At 39.0% G+C, this 26187-nt stretch overlaps 1 protein-coding gene across 2 annotated transcripts in view; it reads right to left on the bottom strand.

Moving 5' to 3' along the window:
- The window catches only part of MTHFD1L (methylenetetrahydrofolate dehydrogenase (NADP+ dependent) 1 like), a 162291-nt gene that overhangs the window by 81573 nt on the left and 54531 nt on the right, over window positions 1-26187 (bottom strand). The window contains exons 19-20 of one of the 2 annotated variants that reach the window (XM_049801269.1): window positions 20698-20766; window positions 14287-14398 (exon numbers count right to left, since the gene is read on the bottom strand). In XM_049801269.1, coding sequence (XP_049657226.1) covers window positions 14287-14398; window positions 20698-20766 — 181 coding nt within the window. Of the gene's footprint in view, window positions 1-14286; window positions 14399-18465; window positions 18549-20697; window positions 20767-26187 lie in introns of those variants that run through there. The other variant, XM_049801270.1, reaches the window with a different exon arrangement.

Raw genomic sequence — 26187 nt, forward strand, 5'->3', positions numbered from 1 at the left:
AAAGACAACAATATAGCTTTGAACAATTCTCCCTGAAACGCCTATTAATTGAGCTCTCATTGTGCACGTGGAATACAGAAAATCAACTCTGCTAAATATAAACTTGTACTAGATGATATTAAAACTCTGCCAAATGTAATTACTGTAATAAAAAATGGAAATACATGTATTTATGTCCTTACCACATTTCACATTTGTGTTGATTTCTCTAGAGCCTTCAAGATTTGAGTCAACAGTTCAAAGTAAATAAACAAACATTGCCCCCTCCATATTTGTACATTATTAACAATTTTAATTATAAAAGCTTTCAGAAAACAAAGCACTCCTGCCTGCAGATTCAGAACAATGACTCAGAAAAAAAGAGCAAAAAATGGTTTCTCTAACGTGACGGAAATGTCTGAACAAACCTAATTCTTATGCAAGTAGTCCATAAAAAGAACATTAGATTTCAGTATCAAAAAGCTAGTAAAACAAACAAACAAAAAAATCTAATAAAGAGCTTTCATTTTCAAATGATATTAAAAATAAACCTTTCACTACAATTACAATTCAGCCTTTGAAATGGGACTTGAACTCTTTATGCATACCCTGCCCTGCTGACCCTTGCTAAAGGGCGTAAGTCAATATGAAATACTCACAAATGGAGAGAGGATGATGGATTTTCTGCCAAATAACCCTAAGCAAAAGTAATGCTGTTAGCTAGGGACCCTTCTTTTATTTCCTTTGCCAAGTGATGAATTAAAAGAACTCCCTTAGCATATATGATGTTTTACTGTTTGCATTTTTTTAACCTCTGGTTCTTTTCTTCTTATAAATAAAAGCAATACAACCAGTAGGTAACAAAAGGAACTGCTTATTTGCTTTTTATGAGTTGGGAGTTTTAAAACTAGGTAAGATTGCTAACTTGGGGAGGGAAGGGAAAATAACTAGCACAGAAGTTGCAATGTCATCAGTTTCTACTCAGTAGAATGGTATTTTATTTATCAGGAACTAGGCAGTACCTCTGCTTTCTGAATGATGACAGATCTTTCCTACCTGATTTTACCCCTGGATAATTGTTTTGAGCCTGAGAATAATGGACAGCCCTGAACAGTTGTACACTCCATACTTTTAATTTATGAATGTCATTGACGGAGGAAAGAGTTGTGTTAAGCTCTAACATAGAATCATAGAATTGTTTAGGTTGGAAAAGACCTTTTATATAATCAAGTCCAAGCGTTAACCTCGCACAGCCATGTCCACCAATAAACCATGTCCCTAAGCACCACATCTACATGTCTTTTAAATACCTCCAGGGATGGTGACACAACCACTTCCCTCGGCAGCCTGTTCCAGTGCTTGAGAACCTTTTCAGTGAAGAAATTTTCCCTAATATCCAACCTAAACCTCCTCTGGCGCAACTTGAGGCAATTTCTTCTCATCCTATCGCTTGTTACTTGGGAGAAGAAACCAGTTCCCACCTGACTACAACCTCCTTTCAGGTAGTTGTAGAGAGCGATAAGGTCTCCCCTCAGCCTCCTTTTCTCCAGGATAAACAGCCCCAGTTCCCTCAGCCGCTCCTCGTTAAGACTCCAGGCCCTTCACCAGCTTCGCTGCCCTTCTTTGGGCATGCAGACAGACAGGTTGCAGAAAGAGGGCAGCATACAGGGCATTAAAATACCATGTCAGCTTGTCAGTGAATTCCTGATGCATGTTGAAGTACTAGCAGCTGCCATGGCTCTACAAAAGCCCTGTTAACCTTAAAGTTCCTATTACTCTAGTGTTTGGCATCTCCCCATTTCCAATGGTGAGGTGGTTCTTGCCCCCAAGAAAGTTTATAAACTGAATAAACAAATCAGGAAGAATGGGATTACATCTGCGCATGGAGGCAAAAATTACTTGTTTAAGGCCACGAAGATAGTCAAGGATGGAGGTGGTAACAAGATGTATGCCTCCTGACATGCACTACAGTGCCTTAGCTACGAGACAGACCAGGAGTTTTCGATCAGAGAATGTGTGCTACTGGTGACAAGCTACGGACTCAGCAGCTCTGTCTCCTTGTCTTTTACTGGGCAAGAAAGAGGAGAAAGGACAGGTCTCCTCAAGACACCAGGTCCTCAGGAGCCAGCCAGCCCTAGCTGCCAGCCAGCCAGCAGTAACAGATTCACACCACCCTTCCTGCCTCCCCATCATCATCACGGCAAATCCCCCAGGCATATACAGTCCCAACCAAAACACTATCTCTCTACGTCTCCCTTCTACTCTGAAAACCCGTATGAAGAGAAGAAAGCATGGCTTTCTCAAACAAGCTATGCATGTCCAGCTCTCTGCTTGCTTCTGACCCAGCCAGCTCAGTTATGGTGTGACACTTCATTTAGCACACGACTGACACACACGCGTGCCGCTTCACAGCTCTTAGTCTGTGAGAAAACCATTTAATTCCTTTGCCAGTGAGGCACAGAGCAGCATCCATCCACCAGCAAAGTTTCAAAAAAACTTGAAAACAACCATGCAAGGCCACACTATCTCTTCATTATTTTCTATCATGTCATCGTTATGTTTTAATTGCTTTCCTCACACTGAAATCACTTCACTCGTGAAATCAAACTCTTCTAAATGTACTAAGTAAAATGCCTGGTCTCTCACATGGCATCTGGCCTGATGACAGCGGTAACTCCTGGTCATGAAGAGAAAAGGCAGTCAAATACATAGCTTTGTTGTCCTGCAGGGTAGACTTTTTGAGCAGAAGATATGTAACTATTAATTACACAAGCTCTAAAAGAAAGGAAAAGACAGACAGAGTTGCTACACTACAGAATGAGAGTCAGAGCCAGCAAAGGAAATTAAAACAAATTGCAAGGGTCTTCAGCCACACAGATTAAAAAGTAGAAGCTAATAAAGTGATGTCACCATAATTTATTAAAGTTGGAATTAAGAAACCAAAATACACAAGACCTGAATACGCTACTCTTAACAAAGAGTGCATCAGGAATTTCAAAATCCTGGAACAAAAAAACAACCATAAAGCTTATATCAACATTTTAAATAATTTCCTTTTCCCTTGGTGCCTTTTATCTGAGAAGTATCAAAACCCATATTCAAGTAATGTAAGAGGAGTGGGGGGAAATCTGAGTGATAGAAGCCAAATGGTTTTCAAACATATTTTTAAGAAAAGAATAATTTAAAAAAAATTTAAGCTAAGTAAGAAATATAACCTTTGTCTACCAGAGGCAGGCTATGCCAGATACAAACCTTTCTCCACTAATGAAAATGTGACAACATCTCATCAATGTGGTCTTCAGGAAAAAAAACTGCTGCAGCACTACACAGGAATGTGTTAGCGAAGCTAGAAGAAAATTATGATTACATGATTAAGAGAGAGGAAAACAGGCAGCCATGATAGAACTAGAGACAAGAGAGAGGAGCAGCCTGAGGGCCCTCATTTACTCTTTGCTAAACAACCTCAGCAGAAAGACTGAGGAACACTGATGGAGTTTATTGGCAATGCCAAAGTTTGAAAGCATCGCCAGCACAGAGAGGAACTGGGATATCACACAGGAAAAAGCTGCTGTGGTGTTTAGGAAGAAACGAAGAGAAACAGAATGAAAGTTATTAGTAAACAGCCATTGCCATTGGAGATTAATGACAAAAATCTGACCTGCAATTTGGGAACTTCATACTTGCAAACATGAGAGAAGAGTCTGGGAGCCTAGCAATATTAAGTCAATCACGGAATGAGTTATGTACAGAAAATGAGGGGAAAAAAAAAAAGGTGACTGATCTGAGGATAAACACCAGCAAGGTAAGTGACTTTGCAGAGCAATGTGCATGCAGCTATGTTGAAGAAAGCAAATACTGTAACAGATACAGAAACTAAAAAAGCAGATAGGCTGTGTTATAGGAATGGCAAGCCTAGCACTAATTATAAAAGATTAGAAAAGCTGTGCTTGTTTAGTTAGACAGTATAAAAATTATTACCTGAGAAAGAGAAGACTAAGCTGGAACACAGTATTACAGAACAAGAGCAAATGAGTTCAAAGTGGCCATAGAAACTCAGCTAGCTTACCAGCAGTAGCAGCAAGAGTTAAAAATCCTAGCTAGTTTCAAACTGGAGCTCAGTCAGTTTATGAAGGAGAGCATCTGATATGCTTGTCAGATAAAGCAGAGAACTCAGCTAAATGGCTGTTGATTTATAATCACATGTTCTTTTATTCCTGTAAATTGCCCTTCATCATTCTGGATATCAACAACAGATTTGGGAATGTACATTTACAAATATGTTTTGTAGCAAGGGAATGCCAAGTGAATTTCTAACACTTTGTAGATTTACTTTTTCCTTAAAGGGAAGAAGGTAAAATCTCACTACAAGACAGTCCATAATTTGTGAGCTTTTCTCTTCAAAATAGTATCACCACTCCTTCCTGGGCAAAACACCACTTTTTAATTGCAAGTGCAATATTAGTTAGACATAATTCAACAATTCCTGATCAATATCAACTTTTAGTTTTGAGTTTAGCTTTGCATAATTTATGAGCTCCCAAATTAATTCAACTCTGAAATATAGTGACATATGATACCAATGCTAGAACGCTTCCCAACAAAAACATTCAGGACACTCTCTTCTATCCAATCTTCCTTCTGAAAAGCTTTATTTTGCAACTTATCCTAAAGATCAGAACTATCAGAAGAAAAAGTTTCAAGAGATCTGCAGTGAAAACATGGAGTCACTCAGAACTTTCTCAAGGGCTCTGAACACACAAAGATATAAGAAAAGTTTTGATTCTAATTTGGCATAATAATTAATAAACTATTTCAAGACTGTTTTAAGCATTTTGCTGCAATAGGAAGTAATTTAAATCATCATCACCTGACTTTCAGTACTAGCAATCCATAAGCAAGGGATGCATGATTTGCACCCAGATTATTTGTGACAAGGCAGTAAATCAGGTCAGCTTTCAGGAACTTTGACTTCCTGTCAGTGAAGGAAAATGTGTTGCACTACATCTCGTCTCTGAAGACCTTCCAACTTACTGGTAAGAAAATCTGCTAAGATTTTAAAAGCAAAGGGGAACCGAAGATTTTTTTTGTTTCCACTTTACAACAGGTGAAAGCAATGGAATTTAACTTTACTTCTGCAAATATGAAGAAAGAAATAAAAAGGGCACTTGGGATGTGAATGGCATCACCCTTCACAAGTGAATGGCAAAGATTCACAGATCTTCTAGGAGTAGTGGTACCTTATTTTGCAGGTGGTGGTACCACTGTGCTTTGTACTATTAAACCATGATTTTAAGAGCGTTACAGCAATACTAACACAGTTCCCCTTCCTTCCCAGCACCCCACTGCCACAGTTGCACCAAGCACAGTTGCTTGAGCAGCTGCGCTATGAATGGGATCAGAGAAAACAGTGTAAAGTTTTGAACATCCCTTATCTAGTTTGCAGCACACACGTTTCAGAGTACGCCAGTAACACCGACACTGATAATGCTGTCAACCACCTTGTACCATGAAACCTTAGCCTTGCTTTAATACTTAAGCAAGAAAAACCACATTGGTTCAAAGAGCAAAATATTGGAACATAATCTCATTATAGTTTGTTTCTTGTGAAAATAAGGAGTGAAGAAGTCAGAGATAAAATAACACAAGGTAGAAAGACACTGGACAGAATCCTAAAAATTAAAGCTCTCTAGAGGGTCACCACATGGAACCCCTTTCTAGTGGTATTGAGCAACAAAAAAAATTTAAAAAGAAATCCTTGAACTCAACATTTAAATGTAATATCATCACCTGTACTACTGGTGCCAAAAGAAGTTTAGTCAAAGTATTTGGGCTTTATTTCCTTTTTTTGGAGAAAAGACTACTATTAAGAAAATAGTTTGAAGTGTCTTATGACATTAAAAACATCTACTGAAGATTATTCACTTAGTGTATTAAACACATACAATTTTCATAAGGTGGTTTATAAATTTGTTATACAATGTCTGCTCTGAGAGCATGTGAAATGGATATCCTTTGAAATACAACTTTGTATGTACTGATAGTTAGAACAGCTAGCATCATTAGTTTATTCTAACACGAGTACCAGCACAATAAAGAGTCAATTACTTAGCTTATAAAAGTTTACTGCTTCTACTTGAGTTTATACCATTAAAAATGTGTGACAAAGTCTTTCCAATTACACCAAGTGGATCACCTAAAGAAAGAAACGGAAAGCAAACCTTTCTTAAGAAAGGCACCGACAGCTTGCAATAAGCCTCCTCTTGTCACCTGATACAACACCAGGAAATACAAAGTCACACTCGACCTTGCGTAGGACAGCGTGGTCTCAGCGTTGAATGGGACGTGCTTAATGGGACGTGCTTACCAGGAGTAGGAAAGAAAGCAACCGCTAAACACGTAGTCCAAGCCTGAAAAACAGACTTCAGAAGGACTTTGGTTTAGGATTCCAAAAACATATTCATGCTTCGCTTTTTTTTCCTGATTTACAACCACCCCTTTTCCTCTGCTGAAATACCTTTGAGGGATTAAATAGATGGATGGGGCAATCTGCTGAGTTGCTTATTGCAATAATTTCTGACACACTGACAAATATGACTCAGGAAAGCTCATTCCTCTTCCTCTTTCATCCTTTAAGCCTTCAAAACACCTCTTGAGCAGCCTGCATTCACTGACTAAAAAACTTCATAGTTCAGCCCTTCTATTCACCTTAACAAAGTATTAAGAAACAATCTGACTGATGCAGAAAAGGAACTTGGGAGTTTTACAAGGTATTTTGTTGCTTTAGGCCAACACAGGAGGAAGAATGAGCGGCAGAGAGATGTGACGTAAGAAGCCCTGATGATGTTTAAATGATTACCTCTTCCTGAGCCAAGACTCTTCACAGGGAGTGACTAGCTGCATTCTGTGTTGATAAAGTTACCAAAATTTCCCTGTCCTTTTTCTGGTTTACTGATAATCTCCTTTCCCTTCTTAGCAAAGCTGCCGGCATACATGCCTATAGGAGTAAACCAGGATCACAAAACATTTTGACCTCACGGCATGCCTGAAGGGTGCGACAAGTTATGGCTTCTGTAGTCTAGTCCCCTCCATTTCTGGGTGCAGTTCAAGGCACCTCTCTCTAAACAAACCTTTGTCCTTAGCAAGGCATTTGAGACATCAGCAACCAGAATAAATTCCATCATCTCATTGACGTTTCTTTGCACTCCTTCATCTGCTCTCCCTGCCGAGACATGCTTCCTGAAACCTATAGAACTTCTCACCCTTTGTCTACTTGCAAAATACACCAAGAATTCCCCCCCCCGGAAACTATCACAAAAAAGAAAACTGCTGGGTGAGCAGGATGGCAATACTACTGTGATAAAGGCCTATTTTCCTGTGCTTTGCCAGCTGCCTGTCAGTAGGCACTAGCAAGTCTTTCTAGGACAAGAACTTTATGTTTTGTTCTGCATACACACAGTGCTTATGAGTGGGACTCTTAACTGGCGTCAGTTACAGTGTGGTTGAACCCATACACTACTTCCCAAATCCTTAAGTGTGCGTATGTTTAAGAACACCCAAAACTGTTTTGTGAAATCTTTCTTTCCTATACTGCAGCATCTTATGTGGCAAAATATTATCAATAACACTTGCCTCCTTAAATAGTGTAATCTTTGAAGTTAAAATCAAGTGTTTTACATATACACCGTACATTGTGTTCATCCAGACATGGGACTTCTGCTGTCAGAGAAACAAATACAACAATTCTTTGTTCACTTAAGGCAATCACTCTAACCTAGACATCCAGAAACGTGGTTAACGTTTTTGTTTGCAAAAACTGCCATAACACTTCTGAAACAATGAAAATCTTCCTCAAAGCAATGGTGGGAAACAATGGAGGAAAGAAAGATGAGGCACAGAGGTCATTTCAGAAGAGGAGTCCGAGAAAAATCAAAATACAATCCCCTGAACCATGAAATAAAAACACAAGCACAAGGAGAAATTTGTGCAAAATTAAATCTTTACATAACTGGCAAATTTATCCTCAGGGTTGCAAGATAAAACTTTAGTTGCAATTTATATCAGGCATGGCCTTCAGTATTAACCAGCTTCTGTGGATCAGCCACGAGTTTGACGTTCCTACATCAGAGGACAGTGATGAAGAACAAAAGGGGAATTAAAGAGGTTAACACCACAAAACAAAACAAAAATACCCCAATAAAAGTAACTGCCTAAATACAGATAAAGATATATTGTCCCACGCAGTCACAGCACAGGACTCAGCCTAAACCCCAAGCTCCTTTCCCAGCCACTGCTGAGATGTCAGCTGTCCTTGCTGTTAAACAATTAAGTTGAACCAAAAGCAAGTGATGTAGAATCGGTTAAACAGGCCAGCTTAGGCAACCTTTCATACAAAAGGAAAATGAAATGTCAGAAACAGACTTCAGGCTGCTGCCAGAGGGGCTAAAGAGATGTGTGAGAGACTGCAAAGCTCTGATAGCAGCTGTGAAGGTCGGCACGTTCCATGTGCCGCCGCGCAACGCTTCCCGGACCATCGGCGCAGCTGCCCCGCGTGGCCCAGCTGCCATGCGGCACACGAGCCGCTCACCGGGGCAGGGGCTGCCATCCTCAACGGGCCACGCTTGCTCACAGCAACAATGGGGGGAATTTGCAGGGAAACAGGCCTGAAGCTGGGATAGCGTTAACTGTCTTCCTAGTAGCTGGTACAGTGCTATGTTTTGAGTTCAGCATGCGAAGAATGTTAATAACACTGATGTTTTCAGTTGTTGCTCAGTATTGTTTAGACTATAGTCAAGGACTTTTCAGCTTCTCATGCCCAGCCAGGGCACAAGAAGTTGGCCCAGGACACAGCCAGGGCACCCGACCCAAACTGGCCAACAGGGTATTCCATACCATGTGACGTCCCATCTAGTTTAGGAACTGGGAAGTGGGGGGGGCAGGGAATCGCCGCTTGGGGACTGGTGGGGTGTCGGTCGGCGGGTGGTGAGCAATTGCCCTGCGCATCATTTGTACATTCCTATCCTTTTATTACTACTGTTGTCATTTTATTAGTGTAATCATTATCATTATTAGTTTCCTCTCTTCTGTTCTATTAAACCATTCTTATATCAACCTAGGAGTTTTACTACTTTTTTTTCCTGATTTTCCCCACCATCGGGGGGAGTAAGTGAGTGGCTGCGTGGTGCTTAGTTGCTGGCTGGGGTTAAACCACGACAAAGGCTGAGAACACAAACAAGTGCGAGGCACCCAGTGCCAGCCAAAGCATTGCACTAAAAGCTCAGTGGCAAAACTTGTACCAAGAGAACTCAAAATTAGAGCAAAAAGACCGAGTTGTCAGCACGTAGAAACAAGGCTTAGGGAAGAAGGAAACGACAAGCTGAGCTAAAAGGCTTAGGCTATCTTGGACTTAATGAGGGCCTGTGATTCACTTGGACACCTGAAACTGAAGCAGGGAGTGCCTTCAATTAGTGACAGCTCACAAGAGGACTCAACAGTTAAACTTTGTTTAGATTTTTTATTTTTCAAAACCAGACCGTCTACATCATTGTTAACCAATGCTACCCAAAAGGCACAGCACATTGCAATTCCAGGTGCAGAGCAAGCAGAGAAACAGGCAATGCAGACCAGGGAGAGAAAGTAAGGTTTAAAAATAAATTTAAAAAGGACATTTGGGGAGGATTTTTTTTTGCCTTGGCCATGGCACATGGTCACACAAACGGTGGGATCTACACAACAGATTGGTTTTTCACTGCTGGCTATCCCAACTCACCCGCCCCTGCACCAGCTCCGGTGTTTTTGTGACTCTGGGCTGAACTGCTTCTGTGTTAAGTCAGCAGAAAACTAAGCCAACAAAAAGTGCAATAGGTTTCTGCTGGGATGTCACGCAAAAACAGTTGAGCACAGGCTGAGAAAGGAGACAGACTTAGCTCCTCTGGCAATGGAGGCTCAGTCTGATTGGCTAGTGCATCCACAGTAGCTTTACTGGCACTTTAAAGCTCCAAATGAGGCTATAATATCATAAATATTAATTTCAGCAAGAACACCATCTTATCTGGTATTATCTCATCCTCCCCTTTCGCACATATAACCTTTTGCCCAGCCACTGTCTGTAAGGGGAAGGAAGGGGATTTTTTTTGTCGTAGTTGTTTTCAGTTAAGACCAACTCTCCAGTTTAGTTTATCATGTAGCTCTATAAACAGGTGTGCTGGCAAGTGAGGAGTTGCACGGGACTGGAAATAAGCAGCTGGAGGAAGAAGGCTGCTTAAGCCAGGACAGAAAATAAAAAATATCTGTATTTGTGAAACTGTGGTCCAAGTTCAGGCTGTGCTATTCTCCTCTAGCACTCTTTACACACTTAGCAGGAGGTTCTGCTCTAAAATAACAGTGGCTAAAGTAAAAAATAAAATAATTAATATTTAAAAGCAAAATAATAAATATATGCAAAAAATTATAAAATAAATATAGAGAGTAATAAATAGATAAATATTATATATAATATATATTATCATACCATCTCACAGTGAGCTAGCATATGTACATTAACATATTTATTCTACTGTACAGGAAATCAATTTAATAGCAGACACTGTCACAGATTTCTTATGTTCCTGCTTTGGATGCAGCTGCACAAGACTGAGAGCCAATCTCATAGCTCGTGGTCCCTAAAACACCTCTCCCAGCCATGCAGTTCTGCCACTTACCTTACGCTATTTCCAGCACCTCTTGGACTCTTTCATGAGCCTATGCAACTAACCTACATGGCAAAACATGAACTCCAATCGCTTATACAAGAATCTAATGAGTGCCAGATCCAACGTGAAGAAAGGATGAACTGCACGAGAACAGTGGCAAAAGAGAAAAATGGAGCAGTGAAAATTTTTACTTTTAGCAAGAGTAAGTAAACTTGTTCAGCTAGCTACAGAACTGCAGCATAGCTGTCCTGCACTCCTACTGTCCAAATTAATTACAGGATCATCTTTCCCCACCAAGTTTCAATGGCCATACAGGGTTCAGGCACACACCACAGCAAGCAGACTGCGGTGGAGTTTCTTGCTAACTACTTTGCTGTGTAGCTTCACAAGGCACTGGGCTCTCTGCCTGTACGGACGTGACCTCAGTGTGGACTGGTGCACACTTTGTAGCTGTCACTTTAGACCTCAGTTGTGTAGGGTAGGATATGATGGTATTTAATAAACCAGCAAGTGCTACATGTAGTCTGTGCCCATGGGCTCTGACTAGTTACCAGAAACAATGTATTTTTTTAAATCATAAAGCTTATGGTAATTACAACCATTAGAACAACCATTTACACTTATGACTACCTGCAAAGTTTATTTAAGTAGGCACTCTAGGAACTATTGCTTTTAATAATCTAACAAGGATCCAAAAATCATGCTGAAGTTCTTTGCTCAGCAGAGCAAAGGCAGTCTCATTGTGAAGCCAGTTTCATGGGATTTGTGTTCTGTAGAACAAAATCTGAACAAGAGCCTTTAGCTGGCAGCACACAAAGGTTTTCCTCTATTGCAGCTACACCGCCCAACAGAGAAACTGGAGCCAAAGATGAACAAAGCAAAAAAGAGTGTTAAAGACAAACAGGTGGATAAGACAAAAAAACCAAACATGAAATGCAAGGATATGCTCTCAGTGCCTAAGGGAAGCAGTGAATGGAGGGGAATCCAAATCAAGGGCAATACTTTTTGGGCTCCAAAATCTGGATCAAGACTCAAGACTGCCTCCAACATACGTCCATTCAGATGATGCAAAACAGACTTCCCACTTGAAAAGACTGCTCACTGCAGAAACAAAGTCACTTCACCCAGCCTATGAAAAATGTTCACCCCCCTAAATGCTTTTGCTCTTCATTCCACAAAGCCATATATTAACAAACATAGCTTAATGAAATACTGATCCTACCATCATTAAATAAATGTATTCAGAATGCAAAATGTTCTGACTTTGAATAGATGTTTTATTATTAGAGGGAAATGAACAGACCCTTTAGCTGTACAACAGTAACACTGGAGAAAACAACTCTTTTCCTTGACATGATCATGCATTTTAAAAAGGAAACACAAACACACAACACGTGCTCAGACTACCTTGAGAGCCTCACGTTTCACCACCTTAACTGTGATGCTTTATCTTCCTACACAGGTCAGCATTTCCCTAGCTACTCCTACCTAAACATAAAAAGTGAAAGCAGAATACTGAATCAAACTTTTCCCAAGAATGCTCTTGCTAACAAAATATTACATGCAAATGTCCAACAATCTTTGCAAATTATATTGAATCAGAAGGGCAGAGGTTAGCAAAACTGACTCTAGGAACTAATGTTGTTAATAATACCCTAACAAGGAACTAAAAATCACTGTGTGCGCTTTGCTGCTCCATTTCAAAAAACAGGAAAGAAGGATGAAGAACATTTCTTCTAGGCACAGAATGCTTAGGGAGATCAGAAACTTACTTCTATAAAGATGAACAAGCAAAAATGAGAAAAAAGAAAAATCACAGAATCATAGAATCTTTTAGGTTGGAAAAGACCTTTAAGATCAGCGAGTCCAACCGTCAACCCAACATCATCATGGCCACTAAACCATGTCCTGAAGTGCCTCGTCTACGCATTTCTTGAACACCTCCAGGGATGGTGACTCAACCACTTCCCTGGGCAGCCTGTTCCAATGCCTGACAAACCTTTCAGTAAAGAAATTTTTCCTAATATCCAACCTAAACCTCCCCTGGTACAACTTGAGGCCATTTCCTCTTGTCTTATCGCTTGTTGCTTGGGAGAAGAGACTGACCCCCACCTCACTACAGCCTCCTTTCAGGTAGTTGTAGAGAGCGATAAGGTCTCCCCTCAGCCTCCTTTTCTCCAGGATAAACAGCCCCAGTTCCCTCAGCCGCTCCTCATAAGACTTGTGCTCCAGGCCCTTCACCAGCTTTGCTGCCCTTCTCTGGGCAAAAAGAAGAAAGCCCTCAAGATAACGGAATGCACATAAATAGAATTTCTACCTGTTCAATCTTTTTGTTGTTATTCAGAGAATACCAAAGTGACATATTTCTTTAGGTTTTTTTTTTTGGTTTTTTTTTTTTTCAAAGTCAGTATGATCTACAACAGGTTTCAATCCTTTATTTTTTATTGGTATTAGCTTTTGGTACTTTTTAAGATTTCTGTAAGAAGATATCCCTGTATCTTCTTGTTCACTAGTCAACAACTTTGTATAAGAAATGTTTCTATTCTCTATCTGTAAATATATAGGTTTATTTGTATCATAACAAAAAGTATATACATTCTATAACAATGCAAACAACTCCCCCATCCAATTACCAATGAATTTAAATAGAAACAGTACTTTCAAGTAATTTGGTTCTCTATGTAATTTACAGCAATATGTAGGTATGACATAAGCATATACATACATGTTTCTCTGCTAGTTTAAGGGCACTAGCATAAGAAACCTCATGTTTCACATTACTGCACCTCTTGAAGAGCATTGTTCCACAGGTACTTGGTGTTCAACTTTAGGATTAATGTAAGGCAACCTGGGTGTTCAGGACATATAAGAAAACGGCTGCAGCAGTGCAAAGGCATTACTACTGCAAAATTTCATTTTGTTAATTCTAAACACACACAACAATTTTTATAAAAACTAGTTTACCATTCAGCCACAAGTTTATTTTGCCTGCAACCGCAACAATAAGTTCTACCTGTCTATTGTTGCTTGTGCAGGCTGAATGCTTAATATAAAAAGAGTCCACCCACCTACGTGCTTTCATGGGAAGATGAGGGCCTCATGGTGAGGTTTTACAATGCAGCTGGACCAAACTAATGGTTCATTGCCTCTAAAATAAGGTAGTCTTACTCTTTTTTCTACCACCTTTCCTCTGCTGTTCCTCTCCACTGGCTCAGGGATACCTGACCCCTGATTTGGCTGGGTGTGCTGAATTGGCAGAGAAATAATTCAGCAGGAAAAGGGAATTGTTTCTGTCTGTTTATCAAGAAAGGTCAGATGAATACTAATACAGGGAACTACAGGACACTTCCTTCCATGCAACCCAGTCATTTAACTGGTACAGTCATCTTGTGGAATCTTAAACGTGGTGACAGAACACTTGAGACAAAGGGCACGGTGAGAGAAGTGGTGCTTTGGTTTTTTTACATGTTCACTTTAAGATTATTTAAGATTATTATTAATATTACCATAAAATGAAGTAGCATTCCTACCTTTCATTGCTATTGTACCCATTCACTTACACCACTGTTTGCTAACTTATCAAAAAAACCATAATACAATATACAAAATAATTACTTACCTACAAATCCTCTCTCTCCAACTAATTTAAGGGCAATTTTATCTGCCAAAACAGAAGAATTTCCATGTGCAATGTTAGCAAAAGGTCCAGCATGAACAAATACTGGTGTTCCCTGAATGACAAAAAAAAAATAAAAATCACTAATTTAATGGATAGGTAAGAACACAAGCACAATTGTCTTGCAGAATAATCAAGATTATATATAAATCAAAAGCATATATAATGAGTAAGCACTGTTAGATAATTCGAGGGGGGTTATGTACATCTCAGGTGCTCGAGACCCCATTCACTGACAGGCTTAGATACCAGAACCTGCTTCATTCATAGAAAGGTAATGGGCAGCAGTGCAACCTGTAGGTAACTTACACAACTTCTTGCCCAATCTTGTACTTATGTTCCGTATTTCCACTGCCCTAATGCTGTGGAGTGCTATTCTGGCATATGTACTACAATCAGCACTAAGTGCATTGCTGCAGACGGTACACAAATAGAGCCCAGCTCCTGCTCTACCCCATCCCTTACTGCTCCCATTTTCCTCACTGACCGTAACTGCCATTCCTGGGCAGGCAAAGTAGGCAGCGAAAGGAATGAGGGACCAGTCAATGGTTAAGAAGCTGGAGAGGGAGAAGGGAAGGCACATGGCTGGGGTGCAGTGGGGATGGTGACATACCATGGAAAAACCATTCACCACTGCTGGCTGAGCACCTGGGAACCCCAGGTGCAGAGCCAAATTCCCCTACGCTAGACACTGTATAAATACCCAAGGGAAGTAGACTCTGTAGCAGGGAGCAATCTAAAACAGCAAAAGGGATAGGCCAGGAGTTAACAAAGTAATGGCATAGAGAAATTTGTCAGATAGAAAGCAAATCTCAGCTTCCCTGTTACTTTTTTGGCAGGCATCACAAGGAAAGAAGAAATTAGCATCTACAGAAAGGGATTAGGATTAGGTGAGATATATTAACTGCTACCTTTTCTCCAAGTCAGAATACACAATCAGACAGAAGGATGTCACTTCAGCTATCTTACGATGAAATATTTAAGCAAACAAATCCCCTTTGTTGTGTTAATGCTTTTAAAAATCCCCAGCTGGTTAAAGAAAAGGTAGGCAGACAATTTCAGATTATCTCCATCAATGGTCTTCACACGTTCTGTATTACGAGCTACTGCCAACCTCAAAAATTTCAGGCAAGCTACTAGGCAATCTTCGTCAATTTTTGACCAGAAATACCAATTAAGGGGGACAGTGTTCCGCAGATCAGCTGCAGGCCACATCCAACAGTCCCCATGAACCACAACTTGGAAACTATTAACCATATAATAAAAACTGGTTGGTGTGTCCCCCTCCCCACCCCCTCCAGTGTCTTAAGAAAACAACCTACACAGACAAAAATGTTCATGTTTTCCATAAAACACCAGAACAGTTGGATTACAGTAGTGAAATACTTGCTGCTATAGAAAACAGATTCTTATATTTCTGCAACACTGAAAACAAATCTTATAAAATTTACTAACAACAAGCATCTGTTCTTATTGTTTCCTCTAGAAGTAATTATACATAAGTAATTATTTCATTCAGAGCAAAGACAAGTAACTTTTTAACCACTGGTACATCAAACTTCAGGTTTGTTCTAATAAAAGAGGGGATTTTTTGGGGTGGGGGGGTGGGGGGGTGTCAGTCAAGAGTGGAAAAAGGACAATATGTATACATATGGGCAGGGGATATTCTCCAAAAAATGTACAATTAAGCTATAATACAAAGACCACTCTGCTTCATACATGTTAGAGAAGAAACAGTGGAACAAGAGCAGAAAAAAAGTAAATAAACCAGAAATCATGCCCTGTAACAAAAGAAATTATGTAGATTATTATTATCATCATAACAAACTTACTGACTTCATAGTGTTTACGTACAATTTTTTTGTTTGTTTTCTATCTGCTAATGACCACATACTGCAATATCAACTGGGATTTTACATATTTATGCAAAAAATTTAACTCGAACTATGTACACCTTCAAAGCTTCTTATAGTATCTAGGCATCAATCTAATGGAACGTGCTGTGCAAAATAAAAGATTACCTCTGTTCCAAAAAGCTTATAACCTATACAAACTAAAATGCAAACCACTTCCACCAACCTAAGTTTAAGTTTTACATTCTTAAGTTTTACTTTTACTTTAACCCAGTATTTACCCTTCTGGCATTCAAATAGAGACAACTGCAGTTTTCAGCTACCAGACTGAAATCCACTGGATTTATTCTGATTTATTACTCACTAAGTTTAGTTTTATTTTTCCAAGCCCTTAATTTCTTGTGGCAAGCAACTACAGGGCTGCCTTCATTTAAAGCCCAGCACACACATGGGCAGATGCGATGCACAGAAGCACAAACACAGATGATGGGCAGCCCGTCCCATACTGTGACAGCTATGCAGACGGGGCCAGAAGGGTCTCCCACAACATTCCCTTGCAATTGTGCTTCCAAGAGTTCATCCACACAATACGGATGGGAAGGAAATTTGGATTGTGGAGACCAACATCCAGAGTATCAGTTGCCAAGAGGCCCCCTGCCACTAACTTGAAATCCAAACACACTACTAAACCACTGGCATGGACAGATGCTCCCCTGGAGCTCTGAAATCCAACAGAAGAAAAGAAGGAGTTATTTAATGGTCTTTTTACAAGGGCAATCCTGGAAGAAAAATAGAGTCTAGGTACTGAAGGGAGTGAACTCCAGCAGGATCTCGGGAGCTTCAGGCACACCCTGGAAGAGGGACAACAATGTCTTCTCAGGCCAGCTTCAGTAACTCTGTGTCAGCCCATCCATCCCACTCGGCACACTGCCACTTATTTTTGTTACACTCTTAATAAACTAAATGGAGAAACAAACAGTGGCACAGGGATGCATTCGGCTGACTGTTTTCAGTACAGGAAATTTTATTATCCAAGTTTTACTAAAAGAAGATAAACCCTGAATGTCAATAAATATCTGAAGTTATCTGTCCACTAGAAAGATGTTTATAATTACCATCCTCCCCTCATCTTTACTGAGTGGCCAGCCTGCAACTACAAAGAGTTGTCCCGCAGAGCAGCTGCTCTGTTACGCATGGTATAAATAAGTGCTAAACATTAAGGGATCAGTTCACAAGGGAACAAATCTGTCATGACAAACACGGATAAACACTATGAAATCATTACGTACATTCCAAACAAAGTCATCACAATTCTATGGCATTGGATATAAGTTCTACTGAAGCCTACATTTATTGTAGGTGGAGAGCCCCGTGTTTCCCATTTTGAGATTTTACTGTCATTCCTGCATAAAAAACACTGTCACTTACTAACACCTTGAGGTGGCATTTCTGGTGACACAGTAGCAGGGTTGTGATAGAAATTAACCCACCAAGAAAACTTTAAAAACCAGCAAATTAAACCATCCACATCGATTCACATATGAAAAAAAAAGCACTGACAGAAGTTGCCAGTTCAGATCCATGCAGTACAGGCATTTGGGCATTTTTCATTTATGAACTTCTAAATCTCTTCTCCATTGCATGCAGACACCCATACAAAGCTGGTGCAAATCTACCAAGTAGGTCGTTCTTCTCCCCTTTCATATGCCCTTAGAAGCAACTCCTCTGACCTCCACAGCTTAACACAATACCCATCTACAAGCTCTTCGCCAGCTCACAGAGGAATGCAGCTTTCTCTGCAATGGCTGCTTTCAGCCACTGATACCCACAGACACTATCACTTACAAATTATGCCAAATTAACTGTCAGTATCGGCTGAAGTCATCCTGAAGATCTCCTGCTCCCCCTCCTCAGGCAGTCTTTTTGCCATTCCCCAATACCAGAGTGATCTGGAAGACCTGCTTTGGTGAACAGTTTGTTTCATCCCTGCTTGCAGGACAGGTCCATGGCAGACTCTGAGCTGTATTTGTTTTCTCTGTAATCATATTATTCTGTTTTTACACCACCTGTGTACTGTAGGATCGTTGCTGATGTTACTGTTGTCAGTCAAGTTGTGGTACTGTTGCTAAAGCTCTTTACACTTGTATTGGGAATTTGTTCTTCCTGAAGGGATTAGGATCATGTTGGCCAATTACTGTTGGTAGCCTCTTTGGAAACTTGAGAGGTCCCTCTTCTTTTGGATGCTACTTATTAGGATTATTTCAAGCGTAATTTAGGCTTCAGTTCTCCTCACTTCTGGTTTTCAAGAAGAAAGACTTGCAATTCATATACTCATCAGAAATATGTCATTCCCTATAGCAGAAGAGACATTATTACATCTGCCATCTCAGGGTACACTAGGATTAGCTTGTCTTCAAATCTGTCATGCTGGAGGGCTCTAAACTCACAGGTGGATCTCTGCACTACATTTAAGTGTGCAGGGCAAAATATCTTCCTTTTTCCCCTCCCTTCATTTTTTTTAAAAAAACAAAGGTATTAGAATTAGCACCTCTTAAACCTATTAACATAAATAATTAAAAATAATGAAAGGTATTTATTCACAAAATGGGATATGACACAAGCTTGCGGCTCAAGAACAGCAACAGCATGGCCAGTAACAGAGTAGGCCATTGAATCTCTACACAAGAGCAATGACACAGTCCAATAGACCCACATCAGCCGAAGCACAGCACTATCTTGGAAAAGAAATAGATAAGCTGGAGATTTCCATTCTTGGATAGGTGGCTCATATTAGCCTGCAAGCCAACAGGTATTCAAAGGGTGACAAAAGTTCATCTCTGAGACTCAAATGGCAGGGTGGAGCATGAAACAATCTTCTGAGCTGCGTTAGTTTGCTGTTTTAAAAATAACTTTGTAAGAAGAATTTTTGGGAAAAATATCCTTGGGTACTGCGGTCAGGGTCCTCCTAACAAGCAATAGTGTTTGATGAAAGTTGGCAGATGTTTCAGCCATAGCATAGATTAGACTAGAAAAGAATACCACATAAAAGGCAGGAATTTTATTGCATAAATATAAAGAAATGCAGTGAAAAAAAACCAACATGCAAGCCCCAGAATCAAATGCCTATCAATCAAAAGAAACGCTTCTGACATTTATAATTGTCTTTTAGAACACTACAACAAAACCACATTATTTTCTAACAGATATGCAAAGTGCAAATAGAGTGACGCAGACTAAACACTCGGAATCAAAGCTACCTTGTACCTTGATGCTTAACGCATACAATGTTATCCAAGTGGCGATTTAATACACAGTTCTGGCTGTGACATTCTTGATCCTACGTGACCTCCAGTTTCTGCTATTGGATGTTATATTAAATTCTGACACATATATTCTTCATACAGCCACATGAAAGAACAGAAGATCTTTGCAGGAGAAAATAATTAACATGGGTATGGTATAGTAAAGTAACGTAGACTTAAATTCTATTTTTCTAATATTCCCTGAGAGTAGGTATTTGTCCCCATTCAAACACAAAAGCAAAAAGGTAGTTATCATTTTGACATGCTGCAGAAAATGAGACGTTTTTACCAATTGGGGATTGCACTGGTAACTTTCTACATTCTTCAACTCTTCTACCAGGAATTGTTGTGAAATATTCCAGCTATGTAATTTTGATGGTCAAACTTTCAATAACATACATTAATTTTTCTCCAAATGCATTTGTTTCCAAAACTGCTTCATTATTTCCCCATTTTTCTTCTTCCCTCTGCCCATGAATATTGCTCAGCATTTAGCTTACTATTGAAAAGACAATACTAGACTGCTCAGACACAAAGTTAGGTTGTACTAATTCTGCATTCTTTGAGCTATTGGAAGAAAGCTCACTAGGCTAAGTGTAAAACATTCCTCTTATAGGCCAGCAAAGCTTCATTTAGTCCCTGAAGGCACTATGGCAAGATAGGGTGGCTGGGAGCCATCTTTTGAAAAAGCATAAACAGGCAAAAGGACCCTCCTGTGTTTCTGAATGGCACAAACTATAATAATAGAATGGCCTCAGTAAAGCATCTATATTCCACTCAAAATGCTGAGCTGTGGGAATCATCATGGGAACATACATATAAAGGAAATACATAAAAAGGAAACTTCCCTAGAAGAGCCAGATGGGAAACAGAAAGAAGTCTATTACCTGGAAGCCCAACCTGCCTTCCAGCATGCTCAGAAGCAGTTCAACAGTGCACTGCAGCTTGTTTCCAACACTAGGCAAAATTACGACTAAAGCCAGAGTCTCAAAGAAAGGAAAAAAAACCCACCAAAAAGGTATAAATGCAGTTAGAGTTGATTATTTAACATACACAAATGAACATTTGATAAAATGCCTTTATGGATTTGACCCTGGCTTGAACCTTGAAAGTTAAGCGCAGTCACTGGAGAGAAGCACAACAAGCACAATACGGAATTTGAAAGTCAGAGAAGGGCGGGCATCATAAGCCATACTCACCTCTAATGTCTGCATTAGTGTGGGCTTAATCGCATCTTTCATCAAAACTGCCAAAGCACCTGTTACTCCCTAAAAAACAAGAGTCCAAATTTTAAGGAAGGCAATTCTAAGGTACAACACTTCTGAGTTAAACTTAAGCTTACTGTTAAAACTGGGAAAAAACCTTACACTTCAAAGGAGAAAAAGAAAGTGTGCTCATAAACCATAATGGATAAAGCAGTGTTATAGTGCTGCACAACGAATTTATTTAGATGTTACTTCAAGACTTCTAACATACTGTATTTACAGCGTGTGCCAGAAATAGTAACGATTTTGCTCTGAATACACGTAAAAGGCAGTAGGTAAATATTCTTCCTATTTCATGAAGAGACCAGAAACATAGTTATTATAAGTGATCATCATGAGGATGTTCATGGGAATAAAAGACAAAGCGGATGCAAAGGCCACTGAGACCTGAGAAAGCAAGAAAGCAGTAACTTGCTAAAACTGACTAAAGAAATGACAGATGTATTTCTTTCATGACAGAATCAATAGCATGAATCAATAGCTAGCAACAACCAGAAAGGGTATTTTTCAAGACTTGTACAAATATATATGTAATAGACACAGGATGAGAGCAGACACAGAATTGACTAGGGATAGATTATGAATACATCATGAGATTAAAGATTGTCCTCTCATCTATCATGATGAGAGGACAAAAGGAGCTGTGTGAATTGCTGCATTTTAGTTGTACGAAATCTTACTCCTCCCTAAAAATTTTTCTGGATAGTAAGTATAAATTTTATGCTGACTGAATTTAAAGTAAGAGAAAGTCGTGACATCCCTCTATGCTAAAATCCAATGCCCATTTTAGAAAAAACTGGCTATTGAGCGTGCACAGCGCTCTTAAACTATATGCAGAGTGGTATCTAGAAACCACAAGCATCTATTTCAATTTATTCCTAAATTACTTCAATTTTGAGAAGAAAATGTGTTTTGTTTTGAAAGAACAAGATCATGGATAGAAAAAATGCAGCACTGTTATAAGTAGTGGCTCATTTGATTGTTTGAATCATCAAACTGTGTGAAAATTGGAATGTCAGACAGATGAGACACATAAAAGTACATGGTCATTACATAAGTACAGTATTTTATACAAATTCAAGTTTCCCCTTTATGAACATAGACTTCAGAGGAAAATGAAGTAGAATATTTGCCCTTGGATAAAAATGGATTGAAACCAAGATAGTAAAACTGGTTTCTACTAAAGCATAGCAAGTGTTTCCTTGGAGGAGAGTGAAGGAAAGGAAGAGGGAAAGATGCTACTTCTCCTCTTTGCATTTTGTAAGCCTTCACTATCTACAAACTCCAATAGACCCACAAAGACGTAATAAGAAAAACTGGTAGCAAAACAATATAGTTTTCCCTCTTCTGAATTAGTAAATAATAAATTTTAATTCATAAATCTTAATGTGTTAATTTTAGAAGTTAGGACCATAATGCAAGGAAACACGAGCGTGCCAGCTCTCTGTCAGAATGGCTGAGGCTCCATCACCTCCATAGAAGCAGCCTGGTGCTATGTTGTACCTATACCCAACCACTCTCATTTGATTCCAAAGTTGACAGCCTAAATACAAGGAAAAGGAAAATATTTTAAAAAGAAAAATGAAATTATTACTGCTTTTCACTTCCACAGGCTCCTTTATAGCTACAGATTGGTTTAATTGGTAAGATTATAAACTACTTATTTTAGATAAAGAACTTAAAAATGCAGAACAAATATCAACAAACAGTATTTCATAAAGGTTCATTTAACCAGTATCCCATAAAATTTACTGCTTTTAGAATAAAATGTAACTTTAATATTTTATCCATAAATGAGTTTTCTTTTTAGGACCATGTAAAAATAACTGCCACTGTTACTGCCTTTGATTTCTTGTATTAGTTATTTGTAAAAGTCTTTCTGAAGTGGGTCTATTTCTTAGAATATTAAATCTTAAATCTGTTCAATATAACCATTTGCTTTATAAAACTGATTTGATTCACTTCCAAATCTGAAGCACTTGCAAAATAAAATGGTGAATACCCAGTCCCAGCTCTAACAATTTAAAATGAAATGGAACAAATCTCAATCCTAGCAATTTCTTCATTAAACCCCTGTTTTTAATCCTACTGATTTATCAAAGCAAATATATTCCCGTTGATCATAGCGCAGAATTTGAATTAATTAAAAAAAGCCCAAACAACAGAGTTTGCAATATAGTTATTGAATAGATCTATAAGTCTGTTTTTTTCCTGCTGTTTGATCAATTCAGCAGCCAGCTAGGACAGAATTTCTCAGACCAGATGCATGGTTCTCCCCCTTTCCACCCCCAGCTGAAGGAAATTATGCTCATCACTAGCTGCTAGCAACACAAAACTATAAAAGCTAGTTAAGTTGTTTGTCTTCTGTCTCAAAGAAAGCTGAACCATGTACACACACTAGTTAGGAGGCAATAGATAATAGAAATATCTGAAGGAAAGGTTGGTTAATTTTACATTTTCTTCCTGTATCTCAGTTTTTCCATCATCATATAGTAGAAGCTATTCATCATTACACTAAAAGAGAAACAGATGCTGATAATTTCCAGTGCATGAACACTGAGATAGTTTAGTCTTACCACTTAAGAGGCAATTGTAATAACTATTCAACTTTCTGGAGAAAAAAAGTGAAATTGAAACTTTACATAAGATCTTCCAACTGGTCAACGGCAAGGTTAACTACCTGAGCAGCCGTGAATCAGCCATAACACTCTTCTTGGGAAACCTGCCCAAGGACTGACAAGGGTTAACTCATACCAGCTGTAGCTATCTGGTTAGGGGTTTCCGTGCCTACTTCATGCTGGATGAAAACACCAACTCATTCAAAGCAAGCACACAAACAGCTATTTGCTGACCCAAGCCATGCTAATTGGAAAGAAGGCTTTGGGGGAGAAGAGAAAAATAAAATAAAATCAGGACACCTTTTTGTCCCCTCCCCCTCCTAGACAATAATGGCTCAAAATGCTGTCTCCTTTGCTTTCTGATAGTTCTTCACCAATCTGATAAAAGTAGTGAAGCAAAAAATACTTCCTACGCATTTTAACTTTTTGGGAAACTTCATCTATATTAGATATGCATTCTGGATGCAACAACTTGTTGTATCTAAAGCTGAAAGCAAAGAAAAAAAGATGCAAAGACTCCAAGCACACATCGAGTCTATCTGCCTTCCATGGTTCTCAAACAGGTTTGGTGTCAACAACAGTCCTCAGAAGCTAAACAGCAATAAAGATTTCATATCTATCTGATATGACTCTGTCAGAATAAAGTTTTCACTCCTTCATCTCCCCAGTCCTCCAAGCAGCTAGCAAACAATTCCCACAGCTCAAAGTCCTGGATCTGATTCTCAAAGCTACTTAAGGAATCAGGTTCCCATTTCCAATTCAGAGAAGGTAGATACATTTTTTATAAAAAAATTAGAGGCTTAGACACTTACACACCAATTAAGCATCAGAGCACTCAAGGATCATTAGCTTTCCACTAACTCACTGTCAGAAGAAAGTGGGACTCTGAATCAAATGTATATGGATGCTTAACTCTCCTGGGTTCCCTCCTGGAACTGACCCCAAGTACTTCTGAAAATAATACCCCTTCCATGAATCCACCATCCGTCAGGGCAGGTATGCTCCCCAGGACAGCAAAGATCATAGAGCACAAAATAAACTACACACGTGACACAGGAAAGGCAAACTTAAGATGAAAAAACAAAATACTTCCAAAGCAACTTCCAGTGGAGCAGTCTCTGAAGTTTATCAAGAGTGGAAATGAAAGCCAGCATTAGATGACAAGGAAGGTGATTGAGAGAAAATACTGTGAAATGAATAAAGGTTATACAGACTGAAGAGCAGAGAAAAACCCATTTCTTTATAAGAAAGATAATGAAGTACTCGTAACTTCCCTTCATTTGAAACTACAACCTCTAACAAAATGATGATATTTTTCTGCAGTATCAGTTCTGTAAAAAACTAAACCATAAGCCGAGAAGAACTGCAACTACTTGTGCTTAAAGTGAAGTACTTGCACAATGTTTCTGATGAACCAGAGAACAAAATATATTCAGCTGACAGATCATTTATAAAAGTAAATATGAAGCTATTTTTTTTTGGTCCTGTAATTATTGAAATCTAGCAGTATGGCACAGAAAGTAAGCTGAGAAGAAGTCTTATTTAAAAAAATAGTGACATATTTATTTAATATTTTTCATAGCTGCTGAAATACTGATCTAGGGCACACATACCCTTTTAATTTCACATAAAGATATGGCATGTGTCCATCAAAATTCTACTATACTGTAAAAGCCAAAAAGCAATTCGGTCTTCAAAATACTGTACAATGAGCACCACATTTTGGCAAAGACTTCTGTACGTTCCATTACAGAGGACAGATATTTAATCCGTTACTCTTGTGGAAGGAGTCTTCTCAATTCATGAAATATTCAATTTATCTTTTTTCCATTACTCCTAGCTTGCCTCTGCATCTGGTTTATATCTGCCAATGTGTATTTTAGGTTTTACTATTGTATTATTATAAATATAATGTGTATAAAGTAAAAATTAAGAGCAATTGTGTTTTTGTGAAGTGTATTTTGTGTACATCTGGAAACAAATCACAGAGAAGGGTTTAGTGGTTTTGGTTCACATAGATTCCAATGAACTAAAGACTACTGTCAAACATTTAAACTTGCATAAATTCAATCCGGGTAGCATATATAAAACATGAACCCCAGAATTTTTATAAGTGACAGGTAGGACTGATCACCACCCATTATTCAGGTTCTTCATGGTACTTCCCATGATAAAGCTGCCTTTAAAATTTGTTAAAACTATATGTTCTTTGGGCTAAAATGTTCCATGTCAAGGGGCTATGATAGATTCAAGCTTTTAAACTTGATTTTGTTTTATGAATCCTTAGGTCAAAATGATTGAACTGTTCTTGGATTGAGAGCATGTGAAAACCATCTATATTGCTTCTCCTACACTCGTGTTGAGACCTTTCCTTTCTGAGCTATAAAGCTTTACCTCCTCTCTGACCCTGACTCAAAGGATGAAAATTCAGGAGGAGGAATGGCTTCACATCAAACCTCTTACCACATCTGAAAATTTGCTCAAGATATAAACCTTGGGAAAACAAAAATTACAGTTCACAGATACTCATTAGAGAATGCTTAGCCTTGCCCCATCCTGCCCAGGAAGCTTTAGCTGCAATGTAGGGTGTTCTTACAGCCTAGGTTGTAACAACTATATCTACAGTCTGCACCACCTCTGAGTCTGGACACCCAGACTACTAGCAAAGATCTCTTCTCCTGGATCCTACAGGAATCCTCTTCTAACACATACAAGGAAGAGATACAAAAGAAGAGGGGTCAAAAGCTGGGCTTGCAGAAGAGTACTAACAATAGAGGCAGCACAAGCAGCAGGGGGAAGAGTAGAT

Source organism: Accipiter gentilis, chromosome 5 (assembly GCF_929443795.1).
Source record: "Accipiter gentilis chromosome 5, bAccGen1.1, whole genome shotgun sequence".
NCBI lineage: Eukaryota > Metazoa > Chordata > Aves > Accipitriformes > Accipitridae > Astur > Astur gentilis.